The sequence below is a fragment of the Aulonocara stuartgranti genome (genome assembly GCF_965226115.1).
Source record: "Aulonocara stuartgranti genome assembly, chromosome: 23".
Lineage (NCBI taxonomy): Eukaryota > Metazoa > Chordata > Actinopteri > Cichliformes > Cichlidae > Aulonocara > Aulonocara stuartgranti.
In genome coordinates this window covers 50931397-50945473 of record NC_138958.1, presented here as the reverse complement: position 1 = coordinate 50945473, position 14077 = coordinate 50931397, and the positions used below count along the sequence as shown (strand labels likewise).

The following is a 14077-nucleotide window of genomic DNA, read 5'->3' as shown; positions in this document are numbered from 1 at the left end:
CCATCTATGTGGTTTCCTCTTCTCCTTCTGCCTGCCAGCTCATGTTCATTTTGCGTTGTCCAATATATCCACCATCCTCCTCTGCACACATCCAAACCAGCTCAGTCTTGCCTCTCTAACTTTGTCTCCAAACTATATCTGTCTTTTTGTAAGTTACACCTTCAAACCATGCACCACAGCAGGTCTCACTATCGTCATGAAAACCTTCCTTTTCTCTCTTACAGCAGTCTGTTCTAAATAAATAAATAGCCTTTTTTAAATAACAAGTATGAACAAGTATTTCCTGATTAGTGCAGTTGTGTGGCCCTAAAATTGTGATTGATGTACCATTTACACTTATTAAGTCGCGGACACCTGTTTCTTTCTTATGAACCCGCCGCAGTACTGTCATTACGAATTTATTACAGGCATTATTTTAGACGCCCCAGTCTTATTTGGGCCCTGCGAGTAAAATACGCGGAAGTTGCGGGCGGAAGTAGCCTCGACGGAAGCGGTCGGGTCTGTCAGGGCAGGAAAAAATTTGCAGAATTTGACACAAAGAGGTGAACCCCACCAAACAACACCGCTTATCCCCCCTTTTCCTCGACACCGGCGTCCGCTGCGATGATCCTGTTAGAAATTAATAACCGCATTATCGAGGAGACGCTGACGCTCAAGTTCGACGGCGCATCCAACGGGTGAGAAATCATCGCTACACCTGGCTAGCACCGCTAGCTTCCCCTTTAGCTTCTTACAGAAGATGATGGCTTCATTTAAAGAAACGGGGGAGATCGGGTACAGCAGGTTCAACAAAGTTAAGCTATGTGGTCTAAAGAGTATTGATTTTTTTTTAAAGTGCCGAAATACACATAGAGTTAGCTTGTTGCTCTGCCTCGACGAGCCGGGGTGTGTCTGCACGGGCGGTGTTGTGCCAAAAATTGTAACCCCATTGAATTTAATCTCCCCTGGCGGTTCTCCCACATACCTTGGAGATAAAACAACAAAGCACACAATAGATACTTAGGTTATATTTACACTGCGCTGCCAATAAATACGAAGCAAATATTTTTAAAAGGTTACATAGCCTTAAGGGAGCTAGCGGGAATAAAGCTAATTTATAAGCTTTTTTAAAAAAATGATTAAGCTATTCCACACTGGTTGATAACATCATATGTAAAATCACAAACCGCCTATAAAAACTATTTTTATAAATATAGTATATATTTTTATATGAAGTGAGGACTTTATTTCTTTTTTTCGGACACAACAGGTTTGTCAAGGCAAACTATCTTCTCATTTCCGGTGTCACTCCACCACGGCAGATCAGATTATATGCCCGCGGTGTTTTCACTTAATAAAGACCATTTATTTGCCTTCCGCGGCAGTACATAAAGCTTTTAGTGGCTAAATGATAGCCAACCATCGCCCATCTCTCTCGCTTTTTCTCCTGCTTCCGCATTCCTGTAGTCAGGCTGAGTCAAGTCTGCTCTGCACAGCCAGCAGCTGCAGCTCCTCAGAGCATGAGCGTGTGGACAAGTCGCTGCAGCATCCACCTTTACACTGTTGATTTGCTACTGTGCATTCCCCAGGCATTGCTTATATTGTTTGTTTGTTTTTTGTTTGTTTTTTAAGCTGTCGTGTCGAGATGATTCATTAAAGCTGTGACTCCATCATGACGTCATTACATAAAACATTTAAATGTTTTGCATTTTAGCAAGCGCACGGCTTCATCTTGCAATTAATTTGTGTCCCAGTCCTTGACTGGTAGCGGGAGTAATACCAGTATTGCACAGTACTGTAACTTGAACAGCAACTAACAGGTCCTGTTCAGATTATAATGTAGAAGAAATAATGAGGGTCAGTTCTGATTAACTCCCCATCCATGTATTTCACAAACTGGTAACCAGCTTACCATGAAGACACCCTTGACTAAGCCACTCTACACGTGCTGTAAAGCTAGAGATACTGTTGAGCTTTTATGGTTTTATCAGAGGAAGTGATTTAGTTTGGTCAGCTGCAACTGCTACTAGCAGTTCTTTTTGTTTCTCCTTTTGCAGAATAATGTCTGCAAATTCAACCATGTTATTGCGGGTTTTTTTAAAATCCCCAAACATCGGTATTAGTATCATTCTTAAAAACCTACATTGGATGGGCTCTAATCATCTTTCATCATACAAATATAAAGAATCTAGTGGCAGTAATTATAACAAACGGGAAACAAAGCAATAGCTAGCTAGCTTGTTTGCAGTGTGTGGCTTTGAATGCTGCGATGACCCTTTTTGTTTCCTTTTTAACCATCAAGTCTACTTAAACCTCCTCACTACCTTCATTGTTTCTTTGTTTGTTTTGATGCTATTTAAGATGGTAAATTGAACTCCAGCTTTGTGGGCTTAACAAACTGGTCTCCTCATGTTGTTTCTTTTTCTCCTCACAGAACCAAACCAGAGGCCGTCGATGTGACGTTTGCGGGTGAGTGTCTCGTGCAGCAGCGTGCTATTTTTGCCCCGTTTGTACTATATTTGAATATCCGTGTTTAGATTTTAACACACAGTTTCGATAACGTGGCTCTCTCAGCCGAGTTGAGTCGTCATCACCAGTGTGCCCTTTTTGCTGTCTGGATAAGGAAGGAACTTTTTGCTGTTCTCCAAATTAAATGAAACCAAATCATATGAGCCAGTGTTGGATGGGCCGCATGACATTTCTTTAAATGACTTTAATGTAGTTCATATTATGGCTTATAGATTTCTGTGTGTGTTGTGTCGTGCAGTATTTTGTGTAACCCGCTGTGAAGAAGGTTGTAATGTAATGTTTGGATTTGATCAGACACAATCACATTTTTGTGCACGCCTATTTCAAAATTTAAAGGGTGGTGCTGATGGTGGTGTTGTCTTCAGTTTCCTATTATGCAGCCAGCTTATTGCACATGTTCCTGTAATCAGTGTTGAATCTGAAAACATGGACGTCTCGTCTGTCTAAGTGAGGAATGAAAAGATCGAGGCGTTCATTGGAGTCTTTCCTGAGTTGCTCACCGTGTCTCCTGTGCCTGTTTCAGCTGTGACTGAATGTGTTTAGCGCCTACTAACATGTATTTTACTTATTTCTTATCCATTCCCTTGTCTTCTGTTTTATGTTTGTACAGCACTTTGGTCAACACGAGTTGTTTTTAAATGGGTTTTATAATTCATTTAAAGTTGAGCATTTCTCCCCCGCTGGTATTAACTCTGTGCCTGTGTGCTGCAGACTTCGATGGCGTCTTGTACCACATCTCCAACCCCAATGGGGACAAGACCAAAGTGATGATCAGCATCTCTCTGAAGTTCTACAAGGAGCTGCAGGATCATGGAGCTGACGAGGTAAAACACACACACAAAAGAGAGCGAGAGGCTGGAAAATGTTTCTCAAAACCTGAATACAAAGAATCAGATGATTTTTTTATTTAGCATGTATGACACAGAGGCCTTTGCAGAGTCTTGATTATAGCTGGTTTCACATCCTCTACAACACAAGAACATTCTCGTTATACAGAAAGTGCAATTAAGGATAACCTTAAAAGAGTTATTATTATCACATCTATAGTTTAAATCAGGGACTAAAGCTGCTTTGTATGATTGGTCATCTTATAGCTGTCCTTTCTGCAGCTCCTCAGTTCACCCTTTATCTGAACCCACACACTGTAGGTCCTGTCTCTTTAAGCCACGCTCTCTAAAAGCCCCTTTTTTCTGCTTAGCTGTCCCTCATGTGGGTTTTTACAAACAGAACCTACTTCTTATAAACTCGACTTTGGCTGTGGCTATGATGACCATATAAGGCGATCCACGATGATGTCAGCTCGGCACAAGAGTAGGAAAAAGCAGTTGTGAACCGAGGCTTAAGTACAGTCACAAGGGGGTTACCTTCTTTCCATTCAGTCGCCTTTTTACGGCTATGCTTAATATGAGTCAATTATTGTGATATTGTTTTATTGTGACTTTAAACTTCTTCTAACATGCTGTGGTGTCACAATAAACCAGCCCTGCATGTCGAGCTGCAAACGTGGGTAGAATCTGGTATAAACGTCCACCACACTGCTGGCTGCTGTCTGTACCACGCTTCGGTGTCACTCAGAGGCCTGTGTCCTTTTATGTCTGTGCTGGCGTTTGATACACACATGCAGCATTATTCAGTGCTGTGCATTGGTCCATTTATGCTCTGTTATTCTAAGCAGTGAATAGAAGCTGATCAAAGGCAGATTAAGGGAGAAAACTGCACAACCAAGCAAAATATGTTTTGGTTTCCTTTTAAAGGGGGTAAATCCGGGTGGTCAAGGCACCTGCTGCTTTGTTTTGCATTTTTTTGTGTTGGTGTTTCATCCTTGAGCGCACTAAAAGTGCCCGAGGTTCATCCAGGCTTGAACATAAAGGACCTTTAGTTTTGCTTTGTTCTTCAGCACGATATATGATTATTTTAATGAAAAGCACTAAAACAAACGTGAGGTTTTGGGTTGGTTTTTTGTGGCATCTGATTGAAATATGCTTAGCTTTGTTCAGTTTTCTTCTACCAGATCCCTGATTGGTACATGAGAGTTAATCTGGGACAGTGCGTGCAAGTGTCTTTCATTGCACACTTTGATTTCAGTGATAATAAACCCGAGTGCAAGTGAAACTGTAAAAAGAGCCATGGGTTCAGGCAAGGCTGCTACTGAATTTGATTCCTGATGATGGTGAGTCGATCTGAGATATAAAATAAAAGTAGAATGAGGTCATTATTTCCCTCCACACACACAAACACACACAAACCTACACAAGTGCTCTGTTGCCATGTAAGGAAGAAAGCAGCCGCTGAGGCTTTCAGTAGAAACAGGAAGTGTGTGTGTGTGACTCACCCCAGGCGAGGAAGTGCTGACTGCGAGCAGCAGCCACTGTGTATGAAAGGCTTGGCTGCTGCCCAGCCGCTTCGCCCCTCCTCGTTCCCTGAAGCTGGGAATAGCGGTGTGAATAGTGGCACATTCGTTTTATTCTTCCTGTGACGAGTCAGTTTGGAAAACGAGCAGCGCAGGGGCTGTTTTTTAAGCCACTTGCTCATTCTCACACACACTAAAAACTAAATAGGCACTACACACATTCAGTGTTTGCATGAATTAACACAATGACAGTTTCAGAAAACTGCAGTTTCCTAAAGCTTGGCAGAACGTCAGCTGAGATTTAAAGACACAGTTGATGCTTGTCTGAGATTACTTGTGAGGAGATCCCAGGGTTTGGGTGTGATAACAGCAAAGGCACGAGCCCCCTTTGAAATAAGCTTCAACTGCTTAATAGTGAAAAGTGATCAGGAAGCTTATCAAGATAATTTAAGGCTTTAAACTCCAACAGTGTCACTTTACTCTGGATTCTGTCAAGCACAGGCTGCAAACGTTTTGTTTTGTCCCAGTCAGTAATCTGGCCGCAGCATATGATTGAGCAACTCCAGTATGCAGCGCAAAACAGCAGTCCAGTCTGTGGGTGGAACACAAGGCATGCATAACCACAAAAAAGTTTGGAACAAACTGCTCTCTTGACTTGGCTGCGTTGATTTGTCAAAGATTATCTTAAAGTTCTTAACCTTATGGAATAGCTGTTTCATGGGTAAATACAGTTGTAAACCATCTACATAGCAGCAAAATCAAATGTGATGTTGGTATGTCGAGTAATTTGACCTAAAGGGAGCAAGTACAAGGAAGAAAGAACAGACCCCTGTGAGGAGACTGCGACGTTTTTGTGTTAGATTCTTGCCGTTGGTCTGATTTGCATATTGCTCTGTTCATTCCTGAATGACAGGCATCTATTACAGAGGAGCCTCCGACCTTTCATTACCTCCTTGAAACACACACACCTCCTTCCTGTCACAGTACAAGTCTTTCATTGAGCGGCAAGTTTGTTTAGCCACCTCTCTGCTCTGTTGTAAACCACATACTTAAAACAGACCTCTCACGCTCTTATCTCTTATACACATGAAATTCCGGATGTTCAACAAGTCAGTGTATGTATGAGTAATTCCCAGGAGGTAGAAACTATTACAAACATTTGTTTTCTACTCTCAGCTCTGTATGATGTCAGTAAAAGTGGCTATATCACATTTTAACATCCAAACACCAATCCAAGCGTTGACTCTACGGCAGTAATCGTAAAGCTTCAGTGGCCATTTTTCTCCTTTGGATTGAGACACAAACCCAGGCTCCTGTGTCAAAAGCTAGTTTCCTTCTGATACTCGTCTCGAGTCCTGATATCAGTATGTAGATGCGTCCACTGTGGTGAGAAGTCTTGGGACATGAGGAAGCTGCCAAAAGTACTCTTTCATTTATATTAGAGTTCATAAATCTATTAATGAATTTATGTTGCGTTCTTAGATATTAATATTGAGGTTTCTCATGTGACGTCATTAGCACATGCCATATTCTATGTGATGGAGCCACCAGTTGTTAGGGAAAAAAGTGTGTTCTCCCACTGGTTGGCAGTGATTCTTTAAAGCTGCTTGTTGTCGCTGGATCAAAAATGTAGCGATTGCTTTGGTTGCCTGTAGTTTTTGATGTTTGTCTGCAAATATCTGTTAACTGCAGGCCCAGCGGTAGTTCAGATTGAAAAGGATGTGGATAAGATACAGCTTGAATCTAATTAGAAATACAGAACATTGTTTTTTAAAGTAAAAGTTATGCTGCAGCACTGCAGCCAACATGTTTCAGAAGGTGCAACTTTTAGTCTGAAAGTTGACCTTTCCCATTTCCTGTTAGCGTCACACTGCTCACAGTATCACTACAGCTCAAAGTCCATCACTTCCCTTTAAATACAGACCACAGCGGTACGCTAGCTGACAAAGGCAGTCACAAGAAGGTTTTTTGCTAACCGGTCAAGAACTGAGCGTTTCTATTGACAGGCGGTTGCCAAGGCATCATTGACCAGCATGAAGTCCTGCCTGATTGGGTCTTTAAAAGTTATTTTCCCCACCAACTCCCGTCAACTTCTAGAAACCACTTAAAACCAGTTAGAGAATACTATGCGGGTAGTTGCCAGATGGTTGCAGACCAGTCTCTAGGCCTGGGTGACCAGGACCTTATTCACTTGATCCTACATTGTCACCACGGTTGTCAAACGTCCAAAATGATGGACAGGTTCACACCACATGGTTAGAGGCCATGTTTTTGCAAAATCCCAATAAAGTTCTTCTTCTTGTTTCTTTTTGTTTTTGCAAAGCTACCTTAGATATCAAGTCTAAAAATATGGAGCTGGAAGAGGTCCTCTTAGATCTCACAGGATTCCCACCACATGTGAAAACTACTAAGATTTCCAAGAAAATGAAAGATCTGTTTTGAAAGTGGTTAAAAGAAAGCCTCCAACTTTTAATTTTTCTCCTCTGTGCTATTAAAGCCACACCTTTGGAGTCGGGCCTCTAACAAGACTCTTCAATTAGTAGAGTAATTATTCAGTGTTTTGTTTTTTTTTAGGCCCATTGAGTAATCTGTCTTTTGCTGTTGTGCTACATTTGTTCTGTGCAGTGCAGCTCTTGAAAAACCACAATACGGATGTGTGTTACAAATAAAGTTCATATTTTTAATTCCAGTTGCTCAAGAGGGTCTATGGGAACTTCCTGGTTTCACCAGAGGCGGGTAAGGTCTTTTTGAGCTCTTTTTTTCTGCAAGTTTCAGAAATCAGCTGAGCCTTGATGCTATTTTTTTTTCCTCGACTGTAAAAATAAAAGCTCTACATGTATTATATTACAGGCTACAACGTGTCCGTCCTCTACGACCTGGACGTTCTACCAGCCAACAAAGATGAGGTTGTCCACCAGGCCGGCATGCTCAAGAGGAACTGCTTTGCCTCAGTGTTTGAGAAATATTTCAAGTTCCAGGAGGAAGGCAAAGAGGGCGAGAAGAGGGCCGTGGTCCACTACAGAGAGGACGAGTCCATGTGAGTGTGTCATGAGAAACATTTAGGAAAGCAAGAGTTAAAGACATTTGTTAGCCATTTCAGCACAGGTCTTAAAGTATATCAAAAATAAATTGATGTATTTCGGACCTCGTTCCTGTCATTTCTCTGGAAGCCAACATAACTTGTGGTCGCTGCAGGTATTTGGAGGCCAAGAAAGACAGAGTGACGGTGGTGTTCAGCACAGTGTTCAAAGACGACGACGACGTCATCATCGGCAAAGTCTTCATGCAGGTGTGTGTGAGGCCACATTTACTGATTTCTACTGTCTTTGCTTAGCTCCTTTTCCATTCGTACCTACTCGGATCGACTCGCCACGACTCGACTTGGATGGACGTCGAGGGAAGAATATACGTGCTTCTATGATTGGTCTGTGGCTATTTATCAGACTTGAGGGATCACTGCGTTATTTTTTTATACCCATTTCCTCTGTTGCTGAGTTTCAAAAAAGGCGGTTTTAATTTTGACCAGCCAATCAGTGGCATGAGGTCTGATGATGACACATTTTAGTACCTGTTTGGAACCTCTGCAGAGCAGATATTTTAAAAGTACCTGGTTCCAAGTGAATGGAAAACCCTGAAAACAGTAGCGAACTGTGCCGAGTCGATCCGAGTAGGTTCTAATGGAAACGGGGCTTTAATTTGCATTACCGCCTCCTACTGGACCAGAGTGGAGCGCTTTCATGTAACATATTCCTGTAATTCCTGTCATTCCGACCACTGACTCCAACTGTATTGCCCTCTCTCTTTTTCTTTTTTCATTTTGATAATTAAAGAAGCTTTAAAAAAGTGCTGCAAACATATTTTTCCTGTGTGTAGGAGTTCAAAGAGGGTCGGAGAGCCAGCCACACAGCTCCCCAGGTGCTCTTCAGCCACAGGGAGCCTCCTCTGGAGCTGAAGGACACAGACGCCGCCGTCGGGGACAACATCGGATACATCACTTTCGGTCGGTGCTTTGTTTTTAGTTTAACAAAGACTCGCATTTGCTGGTCACTTCACAGCTAACGCAGTGGTTTTAATTTGTTGCTTTGTGTTTTCAGTCCTGTTTCCGCGTCACACCAATGCCAATGCCAGAGACAACACCATCAACCTCATCCACACCTTCAGGGACTACCTGCACTACCACATAAAGTGCTCCAAGGTGAATTCACCTCAGCCAGTCACTCCTCTATACTTGATGGTTTTATTTACTTGGCAGTTTTCCGGGTTTCAAATAATTTTACACAACAAAAGTTGTTGTTTTCTTTTGTTTTTTTTACTTTCTTTGCTTTAATCCTTGATCCAGCCCGATCTTTGTCCCAAGTAATAAATGCTTGTTTTGTTCGTTGCAGTGTTATTTCTGAGCTGTTTGGTTGTGTTTGAAGGGCCCTGACAGGTGAACTCAAGTCAGTAAACACACCTGCCAAAGCTGAAAGCTAAAAACCACAAACAATCCTCCACCGCGATAGTGCGGTTTTTCTCTCTTTTTCTTTCTCTACAATACAAAGTCCCGCTGTCGGTGAGATCTCGTCTGACTACCCCCAAGAGGGCGTTTGTGTAGATGCGACGACCCACGAAACAAGACTTGCTTAAGCACGATTGCTCGAACGTGCTTCCTGTAACCCCTAATCGGTGCATGTTTTGTATGACTGACATTTCAGAGATGTGGACGTTGGTTGTCTTTGTCTCAGACAGTGAGCTGACGAGGCAGATGTATTTATAGGCTTAAATGTTAGAAATGCGATGATGTAAACTTAGAAAACAAACAACCGCTGTTTTTTCCGAGCATGAGCAGTTTGGCTCGAGCGATTAGCACAGAGCAAAGCATGCATCCCCCCCCCTCCGCCCCGCAGCCTTGCGACCAGGGGAAATGTGCCAACACTGGAGACTAAACACTTAACATCATAAGGTTGCGATTGGCATTGAATCACATGTCCCGTCTCTTCCGCAGGCCTACATTCACACACGTATGAGAGCCAAGACGTCAGACTTCCTCAAGGTGCTGAACCGCGCTCGACCCGACGCAGAGAAGAAGGAGATGAAGACCATCTCGTAAGTAGCCTCTGCTCTCCTCCCTGTTTCTGTCAAACGGAGTTCAACTGATTATATTTGACTTAACACAACCTCACCTGCACTTTAAGGCTTCATCTTCAGCTTTAGCGCATTTCAGATCTTGCACAAGGATGTGTTCGGGAATCAGAAGCATCTTTGTTCGTGATAACTTATAAAAAAGGCAAAACAAGCGGCGGATTCAGGCTGGGGATACTATCTCGGCACTTCTGTTTTTACAAGATAAAAGCGCCTTTTTCATCTTTCAGTCTGTGTGTTTTTGAGGTGTGCAGCATGTTTGCCTGCATAGTTTTCTGCTGTTTGAAAGGTGCGCATACATACAGCGTGAGCTCAGAGAGGCTTTGCACCGAGGCTAATGTGTAACCGAAATAGGAACGATTCGATTGGAAGACTGGACGAGTGCCACTCGCTGCTTCGGCAGTTAGTTGATAAACATTTCTGTTGAATCTCAGGTTGACGACTGACGGGGAAAAAATGTTGATGTGAACACAAAACTGAAATCCAAGTGTCAGTCACCTTTAATGTCACGCAATGACACGAAAGCATGCGACAGATTCCCTTATATGATTGGCAGATTAGATGTGATGATAGGGTTACTTGTGTAGCACTATCGTTTTTGATGTTCAGGTATGCACAAAGATGAATGGAATCTTTCAGTAGCTCTCAGAGGGCCTGCCAAAACACGATACAAACAGGAAATGCACCAACAACAACCTGTAAATATGTCCTTTTTTTTTAATTGCTGAGGATTACAACGTGCAGTCCTTTTTGTTGAACTGTTTTTTTTTAACTTGACTCCGTTTCTTGGAAACTTGTTTACATCCAAAGCTGGAGGCAGCAGTCAGCATGTGTGACACAAATAAGGGGAAATGTTGTGTTTAGCTTGTTTTTTAAGGTACCTACCAGGGCAGGAGAGAGTCGGGCTCGCTCACTGTTCACTGGTTCTGTCTTCATTTTTATCATAACATGTGACCGATGTTCATGTTCTCATCTGACAAAAAACTGTTTTGTCTTTACGTTTTCAGTGGAAAGACCTTCTCCCGCTGAGGCCGACCCTAACCTGAAAAAGTACAATCCACCCCCGCCCCCCCACCTCCTGTGGGCATGCCCAGACGCGCCACAATGAGACTTAACGCCACATCGGACCGGACTTCAGGAAGCCTCTAATTCCCCGCCCGCCCTCCCAGCCTCTCATGTCCAGACTTTTGTTTTGTTTTTGTTTGTTTTTTTTTATTCTTATTTGGTTGAATAATAATGCTGTCCGTACCTGAGGAAACCCTCACAATAAATGGAAAAAGGGCATTCCTTGCTTTGCATAGTTAAAAAGAAAAGAAGAATTATTAGTCCTATATAAATATATATATGATAAAACTGAAATTTTTGATACGATATCTTTTACTCCATTTGGTACTCTTGCTTGCCCTCACAGTCATGATGGATGATTTCAGTCCCCTCTGTACTTTCATGTCTTCTGTACCGTTGTCATGAAAAAAAGAGAAATAAATCACGCTTTAAAAAAAGCATCTTTTTGTTCACTTTTTTTCACTTGATAAAATTTTATCAAGTGAACTGTTTGCTTACTGTCCTGATAGAGGATAGCCAAGAGTGAAAAAACTGAACTCTTTTGCAGTGTGTTTGGGGACACACAACTAAAAGGAAGTTTGTTGTGTGGAGCCAGTTGAGGTGGTTCAGGCATCTGACGAGGATGCCTCTTGGGCGCCTCCTGGGTGAGGTGTTCCAGGCATGTCCCACCAGGAGGATGTCCCAGGGAAGACTCAGGACACGCCGGAGAGGTTGTATCGCTCGGTTGGCCTGGGAACTCCTTGGTGTTCCCCTGGATAAGCTGGAGGAGGTGGCCAGGGAGAGGGAGGTCTGGGCTTCTCTGCTTAGGCTGCTACCCTGCAACCCAGCCCCAGATAAGCAGAAGGAGATTGATGGATGGGTTTGTTGTGTGTTTATTTAGTTGAGGTTCTTCAGTTTTCAAGGATTACCTGGTCCTGGAGAAATCGGGAACAAAGGCGACTAAGGTGACTTTGAATGTGGGATTGTTGTTCAATTCAATTTTATTTATATAGCGCCAAATCACAACAAAAGTCGCCTCAAGGCGCTTCATAGATACAGAGAAAAACCCAACAATCATATGACCCCCTATGAGCAGCACTTTGGTGACAGTGGGAAGGAAAAACTCCCTTTTAACAGGAAGAAACCTCCGGCAGAACCAGGCTCAGGGAGGGGCGGGGCCATCTGCTGCGACCGGTTGGGGTGAGAGAACGAAGACAGGATAAAAGACATGCTGTGGAAGAGAGACAGAGGTTAATAACAGAGAGAGGTCTGTTAATACATAGTGAGTGAGAAAGGTGACTGGAAAGGAAAAACTCAATGCATCATGGGAATCCCCAGCAGTCCACACCTATTGCAGCATAATTAAGGGAGTATTCAGGGTCACCTGGTCCAGCCCTAACTATATGCTTTAGCAAAAAGGAAAGTTTGAAGCCTAATCTTGAAAGTAGAGATAGTGTCTGTCTCCCGAATCCAAACTGGAAGCTGGTTCCACAGAAGAGGGGCCTGAAAACTGAAGGCTCTGCCTCCCATTCTACTTTTAAATACTCTAGGAACAACAAGTAGGCCTGCAGAGCGAGAGCGAAGTGCTCTAATAGGGTGATATGGTACTACAAGGTCATTAAGATAAGATGGGGCCTGATTATTTAAGACCTTGTATGTGAGGAGCAGGATTTTGAATCCTGGATTTAACAGGAAGCCAATGAAGGGAAGCCAAAACAGGAGAAATCTGCTCTCTTTCTAGTCCCTGTCAGGACTCTTGCTGCAGCATTTTGGATTAGCTGAAGGCTTTTCAGGGAGTTTTTTTGGACATCCTGATAATAATGAATTACAGTCGTCCAGCCTGGAAGTAATAAATGCATGAACTAGTTTTTCAGCGTCACTCTGAGACAGGATATTTCTAACTTTAGAGATGTTGCACAAATGGAAGAAAGCAGTCTTGCATATTTGTTTAATATGTGCGTTGAAGGACATGTCCTGGTCAAAAATGACTCCAAGGTTCCTCACAGCGTTACTGGAGGCCAAGGTAATGCCATCCAGAGTAAGAATCTGCTTAGATACCATATTTCTAAGCTTTTCAGGGCCGAGTACAATAACCTCAGTTTTATCTGAATTAAGAAGCAGAAAGTTAGCGGCCATCCAGGTCTTTATGTCTTTAAGACATTCCTGCAGTTTAACTCATTGGTGTGTGTTATCTGGCTTCATGGACAGATAGAGCTGGGTGTCATCTGCATAGCAGTGAAAATGTATGCTATGTCTTCTAATGATGCTGCCTAAGGGAAGCATGTATAGTGTAAACAGAATTGGTCCTAGCACTGAACCCTGTGGAACTCCATAATTAACCTCAGTGTGTGAAGAGGACTCTCCATTTACATGCACAAACTGGAGTCTATTAGATAGATATGATACAAACCACTTGTTGGTGAGTATTTTAGAAATTGCTAATCTACTGACATTTTTCCCAGACAACCAACTCTGGAGTTTACAGAGGATGGTCTGAACAACAGAAAATAAACACAGTGAGCTGCAAAATGTTGCTGCCAGAGGAGAACAGCCAGACTGCTTTGAGCTGAAATGAAGGCAGCAGTAATTCAAATAACCACTTGTTACAACCAAGGTATGCAGAAAAGCATCTCTGGATGTGGAGAAAATCACAACTAATGGGTGGGCTGCAGCAGAAGACCACACTGGGTTCCACTCCTGTTAGCTAAAAACATGAGTTACACAGGCTCCCCAAAACTGGAGTATGTCTGGTCTGATAAGTCTAGATTTAGTTTCAAACCTTCAAATAGTAGGTTGGTGTAAACAACATTAAAGCTTGGGTCCATTCAAGCTGCTGGGGATGGATAATGGTGCTTGGTACCTTTGCACTTCTGAGCTCTTAGCTCCAACTGAACATCCTTTAAACACCACGACCTACCTGAGAAATATTGTCCATTCTTTATGACCACAGTGCACCCATCTCCTGATCACTGCTTCCATCAGTCAACTCAAACTGCTTTCTTCAACATAATGACTTCACTTCAAAGCCAAGAAAACATCTTTGGGATGCGGTGG

The 14077-nt window shown here is 42.8% G+C and overlaps 1 protein-coding gene across 1 annotated transcript; it reads left to right on the top strand.

The window, feature by feature from the left end:
- Positions 1–439: 439 nt before the first annotated feature.
- arpc2 (actin related protein 2/3 complex, subunit 2) lies at positions 440–11457 on the top strand. Its single transcript, XM_082524337.1, has 10 exons — positions 440–677; positions 2414–2448; positions 3220–3332; positions 7549–7594; positions 7709–7895; positions 8054–8147; positions 8732–8858; positions 8953–9053; positions 9843–9943; positions 10987–11457. Exons 1-10 carry the CDS (start codon positions 604–606, stop codon positions 11006–11008), a joined length of 900 nt encoding a protein of 299 aa, XP_082380463.1. The 5' UTR covers positions 440–603; the 3' UTR covers positions 11009–11457.
- Positions 11458–14077: the final 2620 nt, after the last annotated feature.